General features: G+C 39.9%; 1 protein-coding gene across 2 annotated transcripts in view; it reads left to right on the plus strand.

The window, feature by feature from the left end:
- The window catches only part of DOCK1 (dedicator of cytokinesis 1), a 528,332-nt gene that overhangs the window by 127,132 nt on the left and 384,380 nt on the right, over positions 1–16,820 (plus strand). For both annotated transcript variants that reach the window (XM_032281990.1, XM_032281991.1), the window contains exons 22-23: positions 6,344–6,478; positions 15,116–15,224. In XM_032281990.1, the coding sequence (XP_032137881.1) occupies positions 6,344–6,478; positions 15,116–15,224 (244 nt within the window). The remainder of the gene's footprint in view (positions 1–6,343; positions 6,479–15,115; positions 15,225–16,820) is intronic.

The raw sequence follows: 16,820 nt of genomic DNA on the forward strand, positions 1-16,820 counted from the left end.
TGCTAATAAACGTTTGTTTAAAACGTGTTGTGTGCCAAGTGGAGGTGCCCAGTATGTGGGCGTGTCCACTAGCTCCTTACAGACCATGGAGAGGGTGCATTGCAGGGCACTTCCTGGCTCTCGTGACCAAAACATGAGTGTGTGGGAAAGTGGCCTGCGGACTGCCCCAAATGTAGCGTGGCCTCTGTGTGCATTTTCAGAATTCTGCCTCTTGACTGAAATGGGATCAAACAGCTCTTCTCAGATTAGGCTTTGTGCTTTAATTTCAGAAAAGGAGACGGTGAATCAACTTACCACACCACAGCCACATCTCTTCATTGGTGCCAGCCTTACCATGCTGTGCTGTTGGGGAAAGGGTGACACAGCCATTGTCATAGGTGGAGAAGGAAACGTGGGAGATTTTAAGAGTTTCCTAGTGAAACAAAAAGTACCGTTTTTATTTTCATGCTGTGATGGGACTGAGATAAGAATAGCATCCTGTCGGCTGGGCGTGGGAGGCTGAGGCAGGTGGATCCCTTGAGGCCAGGAGTTGGAGGCCAGGCTGGTCAACATGGCAAAACCTGGTCTCTACTAAAATTACAAAAATTAACTGGGCGTGGTGATGTGCACCTGTAATCCTAGCTACTTGGGAGGCTGAGGCAGGAGGATCACTTGAACCTGGGAGGCAGAGGTTGCAGTGAGCTGAGATCACACCACTACATTCCAGCCTGGGCAGAGTGAGACTCCATCTCAAAAAAAAAAAGCTTTTTATTGTGATGTGTTGGTAAAATAGTTGCTTTTAGCTCATCTGTAGTTGCAGTGAAGGTTGCTCTTCTGAGTGCCCTATTCCATAACCTCAGCGAGCAGTCCGGCCTTTACTGGCTTACAACTTAACTAGACATGCTGTCAGTACCCCAGCAGATTGCTTTTATGAATATATAAGTCTTTCGTGTGGCTTTTAAAAAGCCGCAGTGAATCTTTCATAAGATGTTGGTGACTGGAGGAGTTTGGTTGGTGGGTATCCTTCCTGGTTGTCTTGCTGACTGCACGCATGGTGCCAGTTTTTGGAGAGCTGTAGTGTAGCTCAGTACATTAAAACATGAGAGCGTGGTGTTGTTCATGCAGTTATTCTTTCATTATGTGTAAGCTTGCTTGAGGGTCATCGTTACCAGGAAGGACTCTTATTTTATGAATCAGTAGTGGTCGAAAGTGTAGAAGTGTGGATGGAAGTAAAAATGACATATCTTCGCTACTGCCTCTATCATTTAAAAATAGCACATGCTCAATGGGAAAATAATTAATTTCATACTACCAAAATGTTATAGTGCAGAAGATAAAAGCTCTCTGTATGTAATGCTATGTATCGGAGATAACTACTGTACCAGCATTTCTCTCTGTTTATATTAACATTCTTATTAAGATGATGACTAGTATGTCTGCGTATTTTACAAAATAGCGTTGTTATTTTTGCTTACTTAAAATTTAAAAACCTTTTAAAATTGTTAAAATTTGCGTACAACAAAATGCTCACTTCATTTTGTTCGGACAGTTTTGTACACCCTGGAACCACTGCCCAAAACAAGATACAAAACATTGCCATTCCCCAGAAACATCCCTCTCACCCTGTCTGAGCCCATCCCACCCCCAGACAAGCAGCCACCCTGTGCTTTCTGGATGAATGTGTTTTGCCTGTTCTCACACTTTACCCCAGTGGGATCAGGCACTCTTTTGTGTCCGGCTTCTTCCCTTCCACATAATTCTTTTGAGATTCGCCCATGTTGCTTTGTGTATCTTGCTGCATTTTATTGCACGAATATTTCATGATTTGTTTAGCCATTCTCTTGTTGATGGATACATGAAGTGTTTCTAGGTTTTGGCTGTTCTGAGCAAGGCAGCTGTGAGTATTCTTGTCCATGTTTTTGGTGAAGTTTGTTTTCATTTCCCTTGGATAGACACCGAGGGGTAGAATTCCCGGGCTAAAGGACACATGTAGACTTTTCTTTGTAAGAAATTGCCAGACAGTTCTCCAAAGGGACTGTACCATTTCGCATTCCCACCAGCGATCTGCGAATGTTCCTATTGCTCTGTATCCTCATCAACATTTAATATTGTCTGACTTTATTTGCCATTTGTGAAATGCCTGTTCAAATATCTTTTTTATATTTTGTTGTCTCTTTATTACTGATGTGTATGGAAAGTCTGTGTATGTGTGTTTATACCCATAAATGTGTGTCTATTTTTGTCAAACATGATTTTTGAATGTTTTCTTCGTGCTTCTGTTTATCCCTTTTTTAATGAAGTCTTTTGATGAGCAGAAATGTTTAGTTTTCTTGAAGCCTAAACTGTCATTTAAAAAAAGCAGAGATTTTAATTTTGTGGCTAAATACTCTTTGCCTAGTCTAAGGTCTTAACAATGCCTGCACTGTCTGATGTCACAGCATGTGTCTTGTGTGGCTATTTAAATGAAATTAAATTGAACATTGACCTCTACAGTTGCGCTAGATGCGTTTCAAGTGCCCGGTTACCACATGTGCTGAGCCACGTTGGACAGCTCAGACATTGGTTTCCATCACAGCAGAAAGTTCTGCAGGGCACCACTGTTTCTGAAGCTTTATGCTTTTGACAGAATTCAACATCTGTTTATGATGAAACCTCTTGGCAAACTAGGAATAGATGGGAAGTCCCTTGATCTGATAAAGCTCATCTAAGAAAAGTCATAGCTAACCTTACACATAATGCTGAAACATGGGAAGCTTTTCCTGTAAGTTCAGAAACAGATGTGGATGTCTCTTCTCACCATATCTATTATTCTGCCGGAAGTAGTAGAAATAACTGAGGGTATAACAGTTGGAAAGAAAAACTGTATTTCACACAGTGTGATTTTGTATATTAAAAACCCTTCTGAATCTATTTTATAATTTATTTGAAAATAAAATGAAACATAAAAGGAAACTTCAATTGTGTATATTATTGAGAGAGGGAATTAAAAGTACAGTAGAATTATAGTATGGTACAGTACAGTACACGTTACTGTATTATGAAAAAGTCATAGATAGGTTGAACACAGTGGCTCGTGCCTGTAATCTCAGCGCTTTGGGAGGCTGAAGCAGGTAGATCACTTGAGGCCAGGAGTTGGAGATCAGCCTGACCAACATGGTGAAACTCCGTCTCTCCTAAAAATACAAAAATTAGCCAGGTATGGTGGCAGGCACCTGTAATCTCAGCTACTTGAGAGGCTGAGGCAAGAGAATCGCTTGAACCTAGGAGGCAGAGGTTGCAGTGAGCTGAGATCATGCCACTGCACGCCAGCCTGAGTGACAGAATGAGAATCTGTCTCAAAAAATAATAATAAATCAAATAATGAATACATTTGCTGATAGATGACTGAAAATTGCAAAATTTGCTAAGAGAAATGTAAAAAGAAGTAAATAATTTGATATATATACCATGTTCATGTATTGAAAAATAAAATATTGCTTGAATGTTTATTTCAAATTATAGTTTGAACACAGTCTCAATGAAAATCCTATATGATTTTGTCAAAAAAAATTGACTAGTTAATTTGAAAATTTATACTTTGAAAATATCTAAAATACCAAAGTAATATTTTAGAAGATCAAGATTTCAAGACTTATTATTAAACATCAGTAACCAAGATAGGATGGTATTGGCATAAGGACAGACAAAAAGATCAGAGGCAGAGAATATCAAATACAGAACAGATTCACAATAAACCTTCTATTTTATAACTGCTGTTTTCTTTTAACAGCGTAATGACAAAACTGGCCTTTTTTTTTTTTTTTTTTTTTTCAACAGCGATGAGGGATTCTCTCCCTCCGGTGCACACCTTTTGTACTGAACTGCTGTGCAGTATTTCATTATAGGGACATGTCATCATTTATTGAACCAGCTCTCAAAGGCTGGACATTTGCAGTGTTATATATTTTCCTAGGCAGATCATTCGGCAGTGAACGTCATTTGATTCATTTGTAATTGTTTCTGTAGGACAGATTACTAGAGTTGGAATTCCTGGTGTCAGAGGATTTGAATATCCTTAATTGTAATAGATATAACCAATAGATATTGTAATACGTATTGCCACTTCACCCTCTAAAAAAGTTTTATGCTCAGCTGGGTGCCGTGGCTCACGCCTGTAATCCCAGCACTTTGGGAGGGTGAGGTGGGTGGACCATGAGGTCAGGAGCTCAAGACCAGCCTGGGCAATGGGTGAAACGTCATCTCTACTAAAAATACAAAAATCAGCTGGGTGTGGTGGCTAGTCCCAGCTGCTCAGAAGGCTGAGACAGGAGAATCGCTTGAACCTGAAAGGTGGAGGTTGCAATGAGCTGAGATTGCACCACTGCACTCCAGCTTGGGCAACAGAGCAAGACTCCATTTAAAAAGAAAAAAAAGTTTTATGTCCATTTATCCAACAGCAGTGTTAGGATACCCCAAAGTTTGTATGTACTAGTCAGAAATTTTATTTATGTTAATTTTTATGTATTATTAATGAAGTCGATTCATTTCATATTTCCAGATTTCTAAAAATTAACCTTCTAACCTTTTCACATTCCCTAAAACTTTGAGTAGGTCTATTGTCATTTGAACTTTCTGGCTATTTGAATTACAGTAAAGTAAAAATAGTTTAATGCTTTTCCCTTCATCTTTACCAAGGAATTAATAAAACCTATCTTTGAATTAAACACTGAAAATAGTTATGAAGCCATGAATTAAAATTAAGCTTCCAATATATAGTTTATTTATACCAACTGTCTGTAATTACTTCTGTAGTAGGATGAAAAATTTAAAAATAATTTTAATTTCTGTGCATTCTAAATTGTGTAAATTTTTTTTTTATCATGGAAAACTTTTAAATGTTTTTATATTAGGATGCTACTTGGTTTTAGATCCCAATTTATAAATAAATAAACTAAATGTAGTAGTCATGGTTTTAAAACTAAACGTTTTGGGGGCATCTTATTAGGAAATGTAAAAAATATTTTAAAATCATGTGTCCGTTGATACTATTCTTATATATTGCTTATACTTTTTTTTATAAGGATTTTTACAATATTTAGTAAAATTTAAGACTGCTTCCTGTTTGAAAAACTATTTGTAACATTTTAATTTTCAGTGTAAGAACTCTAGTTTTAGAAAATCAACTAAAATGAATAAAAGTGTTTGAGATGCTTTTCAGTAACAAATACTGTTTCATGCCTTTTACAAAAATTGTTGTAAAATACACATAACATAAAATTTACCTAATCGTCTTATTTTATTTTGTTATTATTTTTTGAGACAAGGTTTCACTCTTGTCGCCCAGTCTGGAGTGCAGTAGCACGATCTCCGTTCACTGCAACCTGTGCTTCCTACACTCAAGTGATTCTCCTGCCTCAGCCGCCCGAGTAGTTAGGACTACAGGCATATGCCATTCTATCTGGCTAATTTTTGTATTTTTTATAGAGGCGGGGTTTTGCCTTGTTGTCCAGGCTGGTCTCCAACTCCTGAGCTGAAGTGATCCTCCTGCTTTGGCCTCCCAAAGTGCTGGCATTCCAGGTGTGAGCAACCACACCTGGCCCTACCTAAGTGCAGTGTTTAAATTACAGTGCTGAGAAGATCATCGCCACTATCCATCAGAGGATGTTTTTGGTGTCACGCCTTTTTGAAAATCTTTTTTGTGTCTCTGTTGTGCTATAATGAAAATCTCTTCAATTTGATTGTTTAACCTTGGGGAAGCTAGTGTTTTGTCTAAGTCCTGGATCCCTCCTCCATTAAATAGGATAATACCGCCTCATAGTGTTGCTGTAAAGGCTAAATTAGATAATGCATTTCACCTGCTTACAACAACATCTACACTTCGAAAGTGCTTCTTAAAATGCTCCGCCTTGACTCTCAGAGGGATATTTTGTCGGCACATTTACTGATTAGGAAATGTTTTACAGGCCTGGTGAGGTGGCTCACACCTGTAATCCTTTGGGAGGCTGAGTGGGGTGGATTGCCTGAGTTCAGGAGTTCAAGACCAGCCTGGGCAAATAGTAAAACCCTGTCTCTACTAAAATACAAGAAATTAGCCAGGCAAGGCAGTGTGCACCTGTAATCCCACCTACTTGGGAGGCTGAGACAGGAGAATCGCTTAAACCTGGAAGGCAGAGGTTGCAGTGAGCCAAGATTGAGCCATTGTACTCCAACATGGGTGACAGAGTGAGACTCTGTCTCAAAAAGAAAAAAAAATGTTTTATAGATATTTATATACTGATAGATGGAAATCAAATAAAAGTAACGTACTTATGTATTTCCTTAGCAGTTAAGATTTGAGACATTATAATTTCCTGAACTTACTTGTGCATACTTGCATTGTGAATAGGAAGCTGACGAAAGTGTTGAAGAACTACGTGGACAATGCTGAGAAGCCGGGAGTCAATGAGCAGCTGTACAAAGCCATGAAAGCACTGGAGTCCATCTTCAAGTTCATCGTGCGCTCCAGGATCCTGTTCAATCAGTATGTACCTGCCCGCTGTGCTGGCTCTCTCAGAGGACTGGCAGGAAATCCTTCACTTCTTCCTTTCCCCTTCTCTCGTCCCCTTATTCCTTCCTCCCTTCTTCCCGCTTTTCCTCCCTTGCTTTCTGGGCTGAGAGAGCACTAGCTGGTAGCGATCCTGGGTTGGGCTGCCCACTCTTTTCTTACCCGCACGGGTCCACGCAGGTGCTGAGTGGGAGCCTCGTTCCTGGTCTAAGATGTGTGCCTGTGCGTCAAGTCTGGGCTTCTGGAAGCATTCATGATGGCTTGGGTGCATTCCTGGGTGTCTTTATATCTTTATATACAGGATATCTTTATTTGGCAAAAAGCCCCAAAAGAGCAAATAAAAGTAAACAACAATGAAAAGGTGAAACCAAGTGACATTGCCTCACCTGCACAGACTCTGGGATTTCTTCCTCCTCTTTTCCTTGGTAGAGTGATGCTTCATTTCCGGAGAAGTCTTACTATATAGGATATTTCCATGAGAAAGGATACTCAGGTGATTTAGCCTAGTGACATTTTCCACACACTATGTGGATGAACGTATGAATTATTTTTTAGCCTTCCAGTAAATCGAGGAGCTAAAGGGGAACAAAAAGAATATAAATGTATTTCTTACCATTGAACTGTATATTTAAAAATGGTAAAGATGGTGAATTACATATGTATATTTTACCTCAATAAAATAAAAATATAAATTGGGGTATTTATGGCTTAATTTATAGAGAGCTTTAATATTGTATAGGTACAGATGCAGGTTGAGGCTGTGCTAAAATGAAAGGACTTTCTAAGTTGGTCCACGTCTCTTCACTGCATGATTCAAAGGATGTGAAAAGCAAGCGTATTGAGGGTGGGGTGTGGAATTTCACTCCCTCTGCCTGCTTTTTTGGGGAGTGGCTACTTTGTGGGTTACCTGCCATGAGTGACGTTGACGGACGTTGGTGGTTCTACATTGCCATTGTTCTTGTAGTCAGTTCCACACACACATGGGATTTATGAACCTGTGTCCCTCTGAAGTAGAGAATACATTTGCCTTTGAAGAGCATGGTGCTCTTGTAAACTGTCAATGAAAATCAGGAATTGTCAATGTGGGCCCACATCAGTGCCTTCCTGTTTCTTCTTCACTGTATTTCCATTTGTCGGAAGCAGTTCTGTCCAGAAGGACCCAGCAGAAGGGGGAAGAATTCAGAATCTAACCGCATGTTTACCATAATAGAAATAAGGACAAAGCAACACGTTAGTGACTGTGTTGACCTATTAAAGTCATAAGCAGGATGGTAGCCACCAGCGATGTGTTACTGGTCAGAGACTGGAGTGTGTTTGTGTTCACTCTGGGTGCCCATGATTAAGACCGCAGTCCTTGTGCTGCCATTTTTCATACAGACGGCACGTTTCAGGGCACCCTGGTTTTATCTTTGACTTAGATACTAAAGGCACACCCTTTATCTTGCTTATTATGGATATGCATGACCTTTGGTGGGGACTGAAGCTTTCTCTCAAGGGTCTGAGTTGTCAGTTATTTTCTCATTGTTAGGGTGAAACACAGCATGGTAAGCTAGGTTATGTGTTCTTGTATTCCAGTTCTATTTTAGTATGAAAATGAACTTCCTGCCACCTGCCTTGCTTTTGTGTTTTCCCTCACTGATTTTTACATCTCTGATTACACTAAACCAAAGTACTAGGGTGGGAGGATGAACTTGAAAGGTGGTACAGAGTTTGTCGTGTTTTATTTGAAAAATGTTAATCTTGTGCAGTTTGTGATCAATATGGCATTGACTCAGGTGTTTGATGATCTGCATATTCTCTCCAGATACACTGCTGACTTTCCCCTTCATTCAGAGCTTTGTAATTAAAAGGATTGTGCATTGATAATCACGGTGTTTCTACTACCATAGTAAATGCTGTAGTCTTGTACACAATAATGCGGCTTTAGAAAAGATTGAGTTACCCAGGTAGACCAGTAGAAAATTATTTCTCTGCCTCTTTCTTTAATCTCTTTCGATTTCAAAATACAAATGGCACAAAATCTTAGCTCTATGGTCCATAATTTTTTTTTAGTTTGATCAATCTAACAGTGCTAGGAATATGATTGGCTGCATGTAATAGAAAAACCCCATTTATGTGACTTAACCATATGAAGGTCACTTTGTTTTAAAATTACATAGCATGGGGACTGGAGGAAGAGTTCTAAGTTCATGTGCTGCATGAGGACTCAGTGTCTTGATGTCCATGGCTCCTTTTATCTCTCCAGTGCACCATCCTTAGAGGTCCCTTTATCTCCTAATCCTAAAATGGCTCCTGCCCCTCCCAGCATCAGCTCTGCTTTCCAGGTGGAGGAGAGGGGAAGACAAAGGGGAAACAGCTTTCCCCCTTCCCTAGAAAGTGTTGTATGCTGTCATCTTATTTACCAGAACCATGTCACATCACCACCCTACCTGCAAGGAGGCTAGAAAGGATTTTTAGATGGGCTTATTGATGCTTTTTACAAAACCAGAGTGATTTTAGTAAAGGAGTTAGGGAGAAATAGATAATGGCTGGGCAGTTAACATTCCCATCCACGTACCTTCAACCCAGAAGGCCTGTTCCCTGAGAGCTCCCCGAACTCATTCTGAGATACTAAATCCTACTTAACTATGCTTTGCAGAGTCTTTCTTCCCCATTAGCTTGGGAGTCAATCTCTGAGTCTTCTGTCACCAGTATCTCTTTGGCTTTAAGTACCTCTTTAGGCCCTAAGTGATCCACTGACATGGTTTAGTCCTACCAGGTTACCTAGAAATGGACTGAAATACTCAGCTGACCCTCGTGTTTGAGACAGGAAGTGTCTGTGCTACAGTCCTCTGAATGCTTGCATTCTGGTGCTCAGCAACATGGCACAGACCATGATCCTTCTGCTGCCTATATCCTGGTGTGGACCAGCAGGAGCCAGGCGTGGTCACAAACTGAGTTTCTTTGCTGGGATAACTTGTTTGTCAGAAGAGTTGAGACTGTTGAGGACACAGAGTGGTCACAAGACAAGTTGTAGCCATTGCTACAACGCAGTGAAGCTCCCTAAGCCTCTAAGGCCATTGTCTGGGCATTGCTGACTTTACCTAACCAAGCACTCAGTGATTCTGGAGATACTGATGCTGCTGCTGCTGCTCCTGATAATAATGATGATGATGATTATTTGAGACAGGACCTCCCTCTGTCACTCAGGCTGGAGTGCTGTGATGCAGCATAGGTCACTGCAGCCTCAAACCCCTGGGCTCAAGCCAGCCTCCTGCCTTAGTCTCCCAAGTAGCTAGGACTATGGGCAGACGCCAGCACGCCTGGCTAACTGTTTGTGGAAACATGGTCTCGCTCTGTTGCACAGGGTGGTCTCAAACTCGTGGCCTGAGGCGATCCTTCTGCTGTGGTCTCCCAAGCTTCTGGGATTCCAGGTGTGAGCCCCTGTACCCCACTGATTCTGGGGATGTTGATACTCATGTTCCTTCTCTCCCTCCCTCTTTTCCTCCCGTCTTAGCTTCTTCCTTTAAGTAGCCTATACAAGGACTCATTGCTTCCTTCTTTCCTCTCTCCTTCCCTCCTTTTTTCTATCCTTTGTCCCTTCCTTCCTTCCATAAATACTTAATGAGCATTTGAGCCCCACGTGTATCCCCAGATTTTCATAGTTTGACTTTAATTTTTTCTCTGAATGTTTCCTGAATGTGGATCCTGGCTGCCTACCCTGATTCCTGAGGGGATAGAAGGACATAACATTCTTCGCGATGTAGAACACCTAGCCACATTGTGCAGAGACAATAAATACTTCTTCAATTCAAATCTGTATTCTGAAATGACTGGGAAGCTATTTCATAGATTCTGCAAGAGGAAAAAACCCATGCCCTTAGCATCTTGGACAGTCTTGGCAGACGTCTTCTAGTAATCCCTCCCCTTCTGTCCTCACCCCAGCTCCCCATCATCCCACCACAACATGTCAGTTGCTGCCTCATCTGTGCCACCACAGGTCTGAATTGTAGATGAAATCATTTTCCTAGCTCGTATAGGCTACTTAAAGGAAAAAGAGCCCCACGTCCCACGCAGATGTCTAGGACGTTTGATTTGTGACAAGCTCCAGGCGTGTCTCCTGTGTGGTGCTGTCAGAGGTGGGGAATAAACCAAGCTAGGACTCTCATCTTCTTACCTGCAGCACTTTGTTACCTTGAGAGAAAAACAATTGTGCTCACAGCTGGAATTCATGAGTGTGCTTTCCTTTTTGCAGTTGGGATAAACGTTTGAGATCTTATTTTTCGTTTGCTTTCAAAATGGTCTGCTGTGTTTTCCTATAATGCAATAGCTTTGTTAAATTCCAGAATAATTGACAGTAATTATTCTTCCAAAGAACAAGGAGGTGAAACTTTGGAGATGAAGATATTGAAGCTTATATTGTTAACTTACTATCTTGCTTGCTATGCAATCTCATATTTTTTGTTTTGTTTAGAAAGCTCATTTTGTTTTGAAATGAGAACAGCAGTTTAAAAGCTGTGGCCCAAGACATTTGGTTCCTGGGGAACCCACTGAAAGATTCCTGACAGCCAGGAGCACTTCTCCACTGGTTTTTGTTTGTGTTTTCTGTGTGGGCAGATCACATTAACTAGAAAGCCAGAAAACAGATATCCTGCATCAGACCTTCAGAATCAAATTACTGAATCTAGTTATTACCTGCCTCTTTTTCTGGGTTTCCTGTGCTTTGTAGAGTTTTTGCCTGTCATCTGGTGTTAGCTTTGTAAGTAATTAGTTATTGATCATGAATAAGTTGTAGAGACCTTCTTGCTATCATTCCCTGGGTCGCAAAATAGAATGAAGCTAATAGACAAAGATCCTGTCATTCCTTGTTAATTAATGAATGCTTGTTTAAGCAAAGCAAGGAATGAGCAGGTCTTATTCATCTGTTTATTTATCTGTATGTTTGTGAGTTGCTTTTTTCTCAGTTTTTTAATCCACGTCAGGGTGGATCAAAAAAGTGGCTCTTCTTGGTTTATATGAGAAAACAAAAAGGGAAGATTCTAGAGACTTCCACAGTGATCTTTTGCTACAGAAAGATGCTTCAAAAGGATGACTGCAAAATGCTAACAACCATTTATATGTTCTAAACATGTCAGTTGGCACAAGAGTAATGTTTTACATTTTTATTCATGAGAGGTTCTGGTAGAGTTTAAAAAATGTTAAAGATTCACTAATTATGATTTATAGATTTTGAAGCTGTCTTATTGGGGTCATATAGCTTTGTAATCGTGATGTCTTTCTTGTGGATTTATTCCTTAATCAATATGAAAAGTTTCTCTTAATCTTTTGGATAGTGTTTGCATGGAATCCCTATTTCCATTCTTTCATTTTCATACTTTCTGTGTCTTTATACTTAATGGTGTGCTGCCTCTTATTAGCAACATATAGTTGTATTTTTCTTTCATCCAGTCTGACAGTCTTCCTAATCGAGCATTTTATCCATGTATATATAATGTAATTAAGTAATATGTTCGATTTATATCTATTATTTTTGCATTAATTTTCCCTTCCCCATCTGTATTATGTTCCCCTTTTCCTCCTTTTTTGCCTTCTTTTATACCAGTTACACTTTTAAAAATAATCCCATTTTCTGATTTCTTAACATATTAGTTGAATATTCTTTTAGTGTTAATTTTAACAATTATTCTAGAGATGGTAAGATGCAAGTTGCATTTACTCTAGAGTATTTCAAATGGTTACTCTCAGCAATTCACTGATAATGCTAGACATGGCTAAAAAAATAACACACTGAAACTGCCATTTTCTCTCCCCTGTTTTATGTTATTATTGTCTGTATTTCAATTCTACATGTTTTATACTCCCTAAGACATTGCCGTTATTTGATACAGTTAATATTCATTTGATGGGTTTTACATTTGTAACTGGTTTTCATCCTTCAATTTCACTTTTCCTTTGAGATCATTTTCTTTCTGTCCAGAGAACTCCCTGTATTATTTCTTTCAGTCTTGGCCAGTTATGGGGCTCTGTTTGTATGAAAATGATTTATTTCTTCTTGTGTTTGAAAGATATTTTCACTCACTATAGCATTCTACATTGGCAGTTATTTTCTTCCTCCATTCTCTTTTGGTTTTCTTCATTTATAGTAAGGCATTAGCTTTCAGACTTACTGTTACATCTTTGAATGTAAATGGTATCTTTGTCTCTCTTGCTGCTCTTAGTTTGTCTCCTTTTCTGTGGTTATTGACAGCCTTACTATGGGTTGCATAGGATTGTTTCTGCTTTTTATTTATCCTGTATTGAATTTTTGGATTGATATCTTTGATCAGTTTTGGAAGATTTGTGGCCATTGTCTGTTCTAATGGCCCGTTATCTTCCTCCTTTCTCCTGGCACTTCAATTGCATGTATATTAGATCTCAATATGCCTGCACATCCCTGGCCCTCTTTTCTCTATTCTCTTCCTTGGTACTTCTGTTTAGTTATTTTTCTGTGGATTGTCTTCCATTTTACTATTACTGTCTCCTGCTATGTCTACTCTCTATTTTGTTAATCCATATAATAAATTTTGAATTTTAGAGGGTATATTTTGTAGTTTAAAATTTCTATTTAATTTTTTCATAGATTCATTTCACTACTGAAATTTTTCTTTTATTTTTCATATTTTTATCTTATTTTCTCTGTTCTTAAATATGATGTTATAGTTGTTTTGATGCTCTAGGAAAGTGTAATATCTAGATTATCTGTGGGGCTGTTTCTATTCTTTTCTCCCTCTTTCACTTGGACTGTGGTCTGGTATTCTGCTGAGTTTAGTAATTTTTGTTTGAAGTCAAGACTTTGTATGTAAAACTGTAGAAGCTTCAGATGATTTGATCTTCTTCCAGAGACAATTCATCCTGCCTTCTCCTAGACAGATAAAGTGGGGCTGACCACCTTATTTTAATCTGAGTCTGTGCTCAGTCAAGGCTACATTGTACCCTTAGTATGCCTCAGTCTACATTTAATATGCCTCTGGCTTTCTAGGACTTTTATCCAAGAGTTGGCTCTGTTACCTGGGGACTCTCTCCCTGGCATTTTCTAAACTCTAGTCATTTTCTTTAATGACTGATACAAATTCCACTTTGCTTTATAGAGGTTTTCATTTCAGTTTTTAGTCTTCTACCCCATACAGCTCTAGGAATTACAAATGTCCTGAGGGGAAAAATGATTGCATGCTTGACGCCTCCCCAAGGGTTGCACCAGTCTACCGAATGTTCTCCACGTCACCTGCAAGCAGAAGGTTGTAACTCCATAATTTTAATTATTTGGTACATCATTTAAGCAAACCTCATTTGAAAACCCTTATTTACAAAAGAGGTCCACTAGGTTGCAATTTCCCATTTTACACAGAATTTGTTGCTTTACAGTGGAACTCATTTAAATATCAGACTACCTCTAGGGTAATTAATTATTGCTTAGCTTACAAAATTTTCCATTGTACACAAGTTTTCAGGTATAGTATATTTTTAATTAGGCAGCAAACTAATATTAATAAACTCTGTATTAATAAAACATCTGAATCACAAGATTTAAAAATGCAAATGTGTTGCTTTTTAATAACAGCAACCTGAAGGAACTGCTAATAAATAATTTACATACGAGACTTATTTTCAATTAGTAACACATTAGCATACATGTAACCAATGCACAACTTCCTTATTACCTATTTATTGAGCATGCCCCGCCTCTTGAGTACTTTTCAGTTACTACTCATGCTGAAATGAAGGCATTTGTATAGCACCATTACTTTGAAATAAAAAGTAAAATTATTCTTATAATATCATTTTAAGGGATTAGACGATCATGGTAAATTTAGGCAATTGAGTGTCTTGTTGATTTTCAATTTGTGACATAATGGATTTAAAAACACTGATAGCAATAGCCTGGCAGCTCACATCTGTAGTCCCAGCAATTTGGGAGGTGGAGGCAGGCAGATTGCCTGAGGTCAGGAGTTGCAGACCAGCCTGGCCAACATGGTCAGACTTTGTCTCTACTAAAATACAAAAATTAGCCAGGCATGATGGTGGGCACCTGTAATCTCAGCTACTTGGGAGGCTGAGGCAGAAGAATTGGTTGAACACAGGAAGAAGAGGTTGCAGTGAGCCGAGATCATGCCACTGCACTCCAGCCTGGGTGACAAGAGCGAGACTCTGTCACAAAAATAAATAAATAAAAAGTAATAAAAATCAAAACACTGGTAGAAAACACAACAGAATCTTAATAGTGTAATTTTTTGCGGTAGAAATAAATCTGAATTTCCCCATCCTCTTTCCCTCCTTCTCTTCCTCTGCTCCTTCCTCCCTCCCTTTCTGTATATTGTCTGTTTTTTAGATTTATAAGATATAGTATGTTACAATGAGAAACGCATTGAGTAGTAGCATTAAGAGTCAGCCTCTGTATGTGGAGGCAGGCCGCCTTGGCTGAGCGGTCTGCATGAATCTCACTGCCAGGTTACCTTCCTTGGTTCATGGATATTGAGGATGTGGTCTCTCATTCTAACTTGTCATCCAGGTGACTCCTTTTATGGGCTATAGACGTGGATTCAAAAGATGTTGAGGTGTTTCTGCCAGGCCCCCACAGTTCTGTGTGTTTCTTTGCAGACTTTATGAAAACAAAGGAGAGGCTGACTTCGTGGAATCTTTGCTGCAGCTCTTCAGGTCCATCAACGACATGGTGAGCAGCATGTCAGACCAGACCGTCCGGGTGAAGGTGAGTGCTGCCTACTGCTAAGGAGGACTTCTCTTTCTTTTCTTCCTTCATTACCTTTTCTGGAGGTAGGTATTTGGATTACAGTTAACTAACTTGCCTGAGGTACAATAGTCGTTCATGTCAGAGATCTCAATTTGATTTCAAGAGCTGTGCTTTTTTTTTTTTGAGTCTTGGTCTGTTGCCCAGGCTGGAGTGCAGTGGTGCGATCTGAGCTTACTGCAACCTCTGCCTCCGGAGGTCAAGTAATTCTCCTGTCTCAGCCTCCTGAGTTGCTGGGACTACAAGCGCATGCCACCACACCTGGTTAATTTTTTTTTTGTATCTTTAGTGGAGACGGGGTTTCACCATATTGGTAGATCTGGTCTCCCACTCCTGACCTCAGGCGATCCACCTGCCTCAGCCTCTCAAACTGCTGGGGTTACAGGCTTGATCCACTGCACCCAGCCTTTTTTTTTTCTTTTCTTTTTAGTTGACACATAGTAATTGTACATATTGATGGGATACATGCTGGTATTTCAATACAGGTACACGGTGTGATCAAATCAGGGTAATTAGTATAGTATCACCTTGAACATTTTTCATTTCTTTGTGCCGTGAACATTCAGAATCCTTTCTGCTAGCTTTTTGAACATATACACCAAATTATTGTTGACTGTCTTCACTCCACATTGCTATAGAACAGTGGACTTTATTCTTCTTATCTAGCTGTAGCTTTGTATCAAAGTGGACTTGTAGATGAAGGGCTTCCGCGGTGGCTGAGCAGGGGCTGTGGGTCCGGCAAAGCCTGAACTTGAGGGAAAGCCCCTGGAGCCTCTTTTGTAGTGAACATAATCATGCTCCGTGTGCAGTGAAATCCTTTTCTTCCTGCTCCCTAGGTGCTCTGAAATATGTTCATTGAGTCTCTTTGCTCTTTGGCAAGGAGAGATTCTTAATTCACTTTATTTAAATTTGGGGGCATTGATGACAATCCTGTTTTACACCTAATTTCTCCAGCTGTCCATGCCCCGGAAATGGTGCCGAATCTTCGTGCTTCGGCAGATCTTTGCCTGTGCACGAGAGCAAGCCGTCCAGTGTTCCTGTCTTCTGTTTTTCCCACTTTTGATGACCTGGTCTCAATCTCTTGTCCTTGGGAAGAAAGATGCCTTCCACTCACAGATGGCCTGACTGTTCCTTAGGATGCTCACTGGTGTGGAAGTGCCTGCCAGCCAAGGAGCGGCAGGAGGACCCCTGCACTCTTGGCTGATGCAGTCATGGTGGTTTTCACTGGGCTGACTTACTGCAGAAAGAGCTGTACAACTTGCAATTTGCTGACTGCACTAATCCCTTCGAAGAGCAAGAATCTTCCAAATGATTAACTTATATCTTTCACTCGATTGATCATGGTAGATCCCTCTATTCTTACTCTTTTAATGTTCCTTTAATGTATAATTTCAGAAGGCATTCTTACAGCTGGTGTCTTAAAAATACGTTGGTCAAGTTGCTTCCCAGCCTTCAAGCTTTGCCATATGCCCTGGAACAAAGACGAATGTGTGCTGAGACGTGGCTCCTGGTTGCTGACACCATGGTAACCGGCATAACTAGACATGAACCAAGCCA

This window comes from Sapajus apella, unplaced genomic scaffold (assembly GCF_009761245.1).
Source record: "Sapajus apella isolate SASKATOON/1434 unplaced genomic scaffold, GSC_monkey_1.0 scaffold13, whole genome shotgun sequence".
Classification (NCBI taxonomy): Eukaryota; Metazoa; Chordata; class Mammalia; order Primates; family Cebidae; genus Sapajus; species Sapajus apella.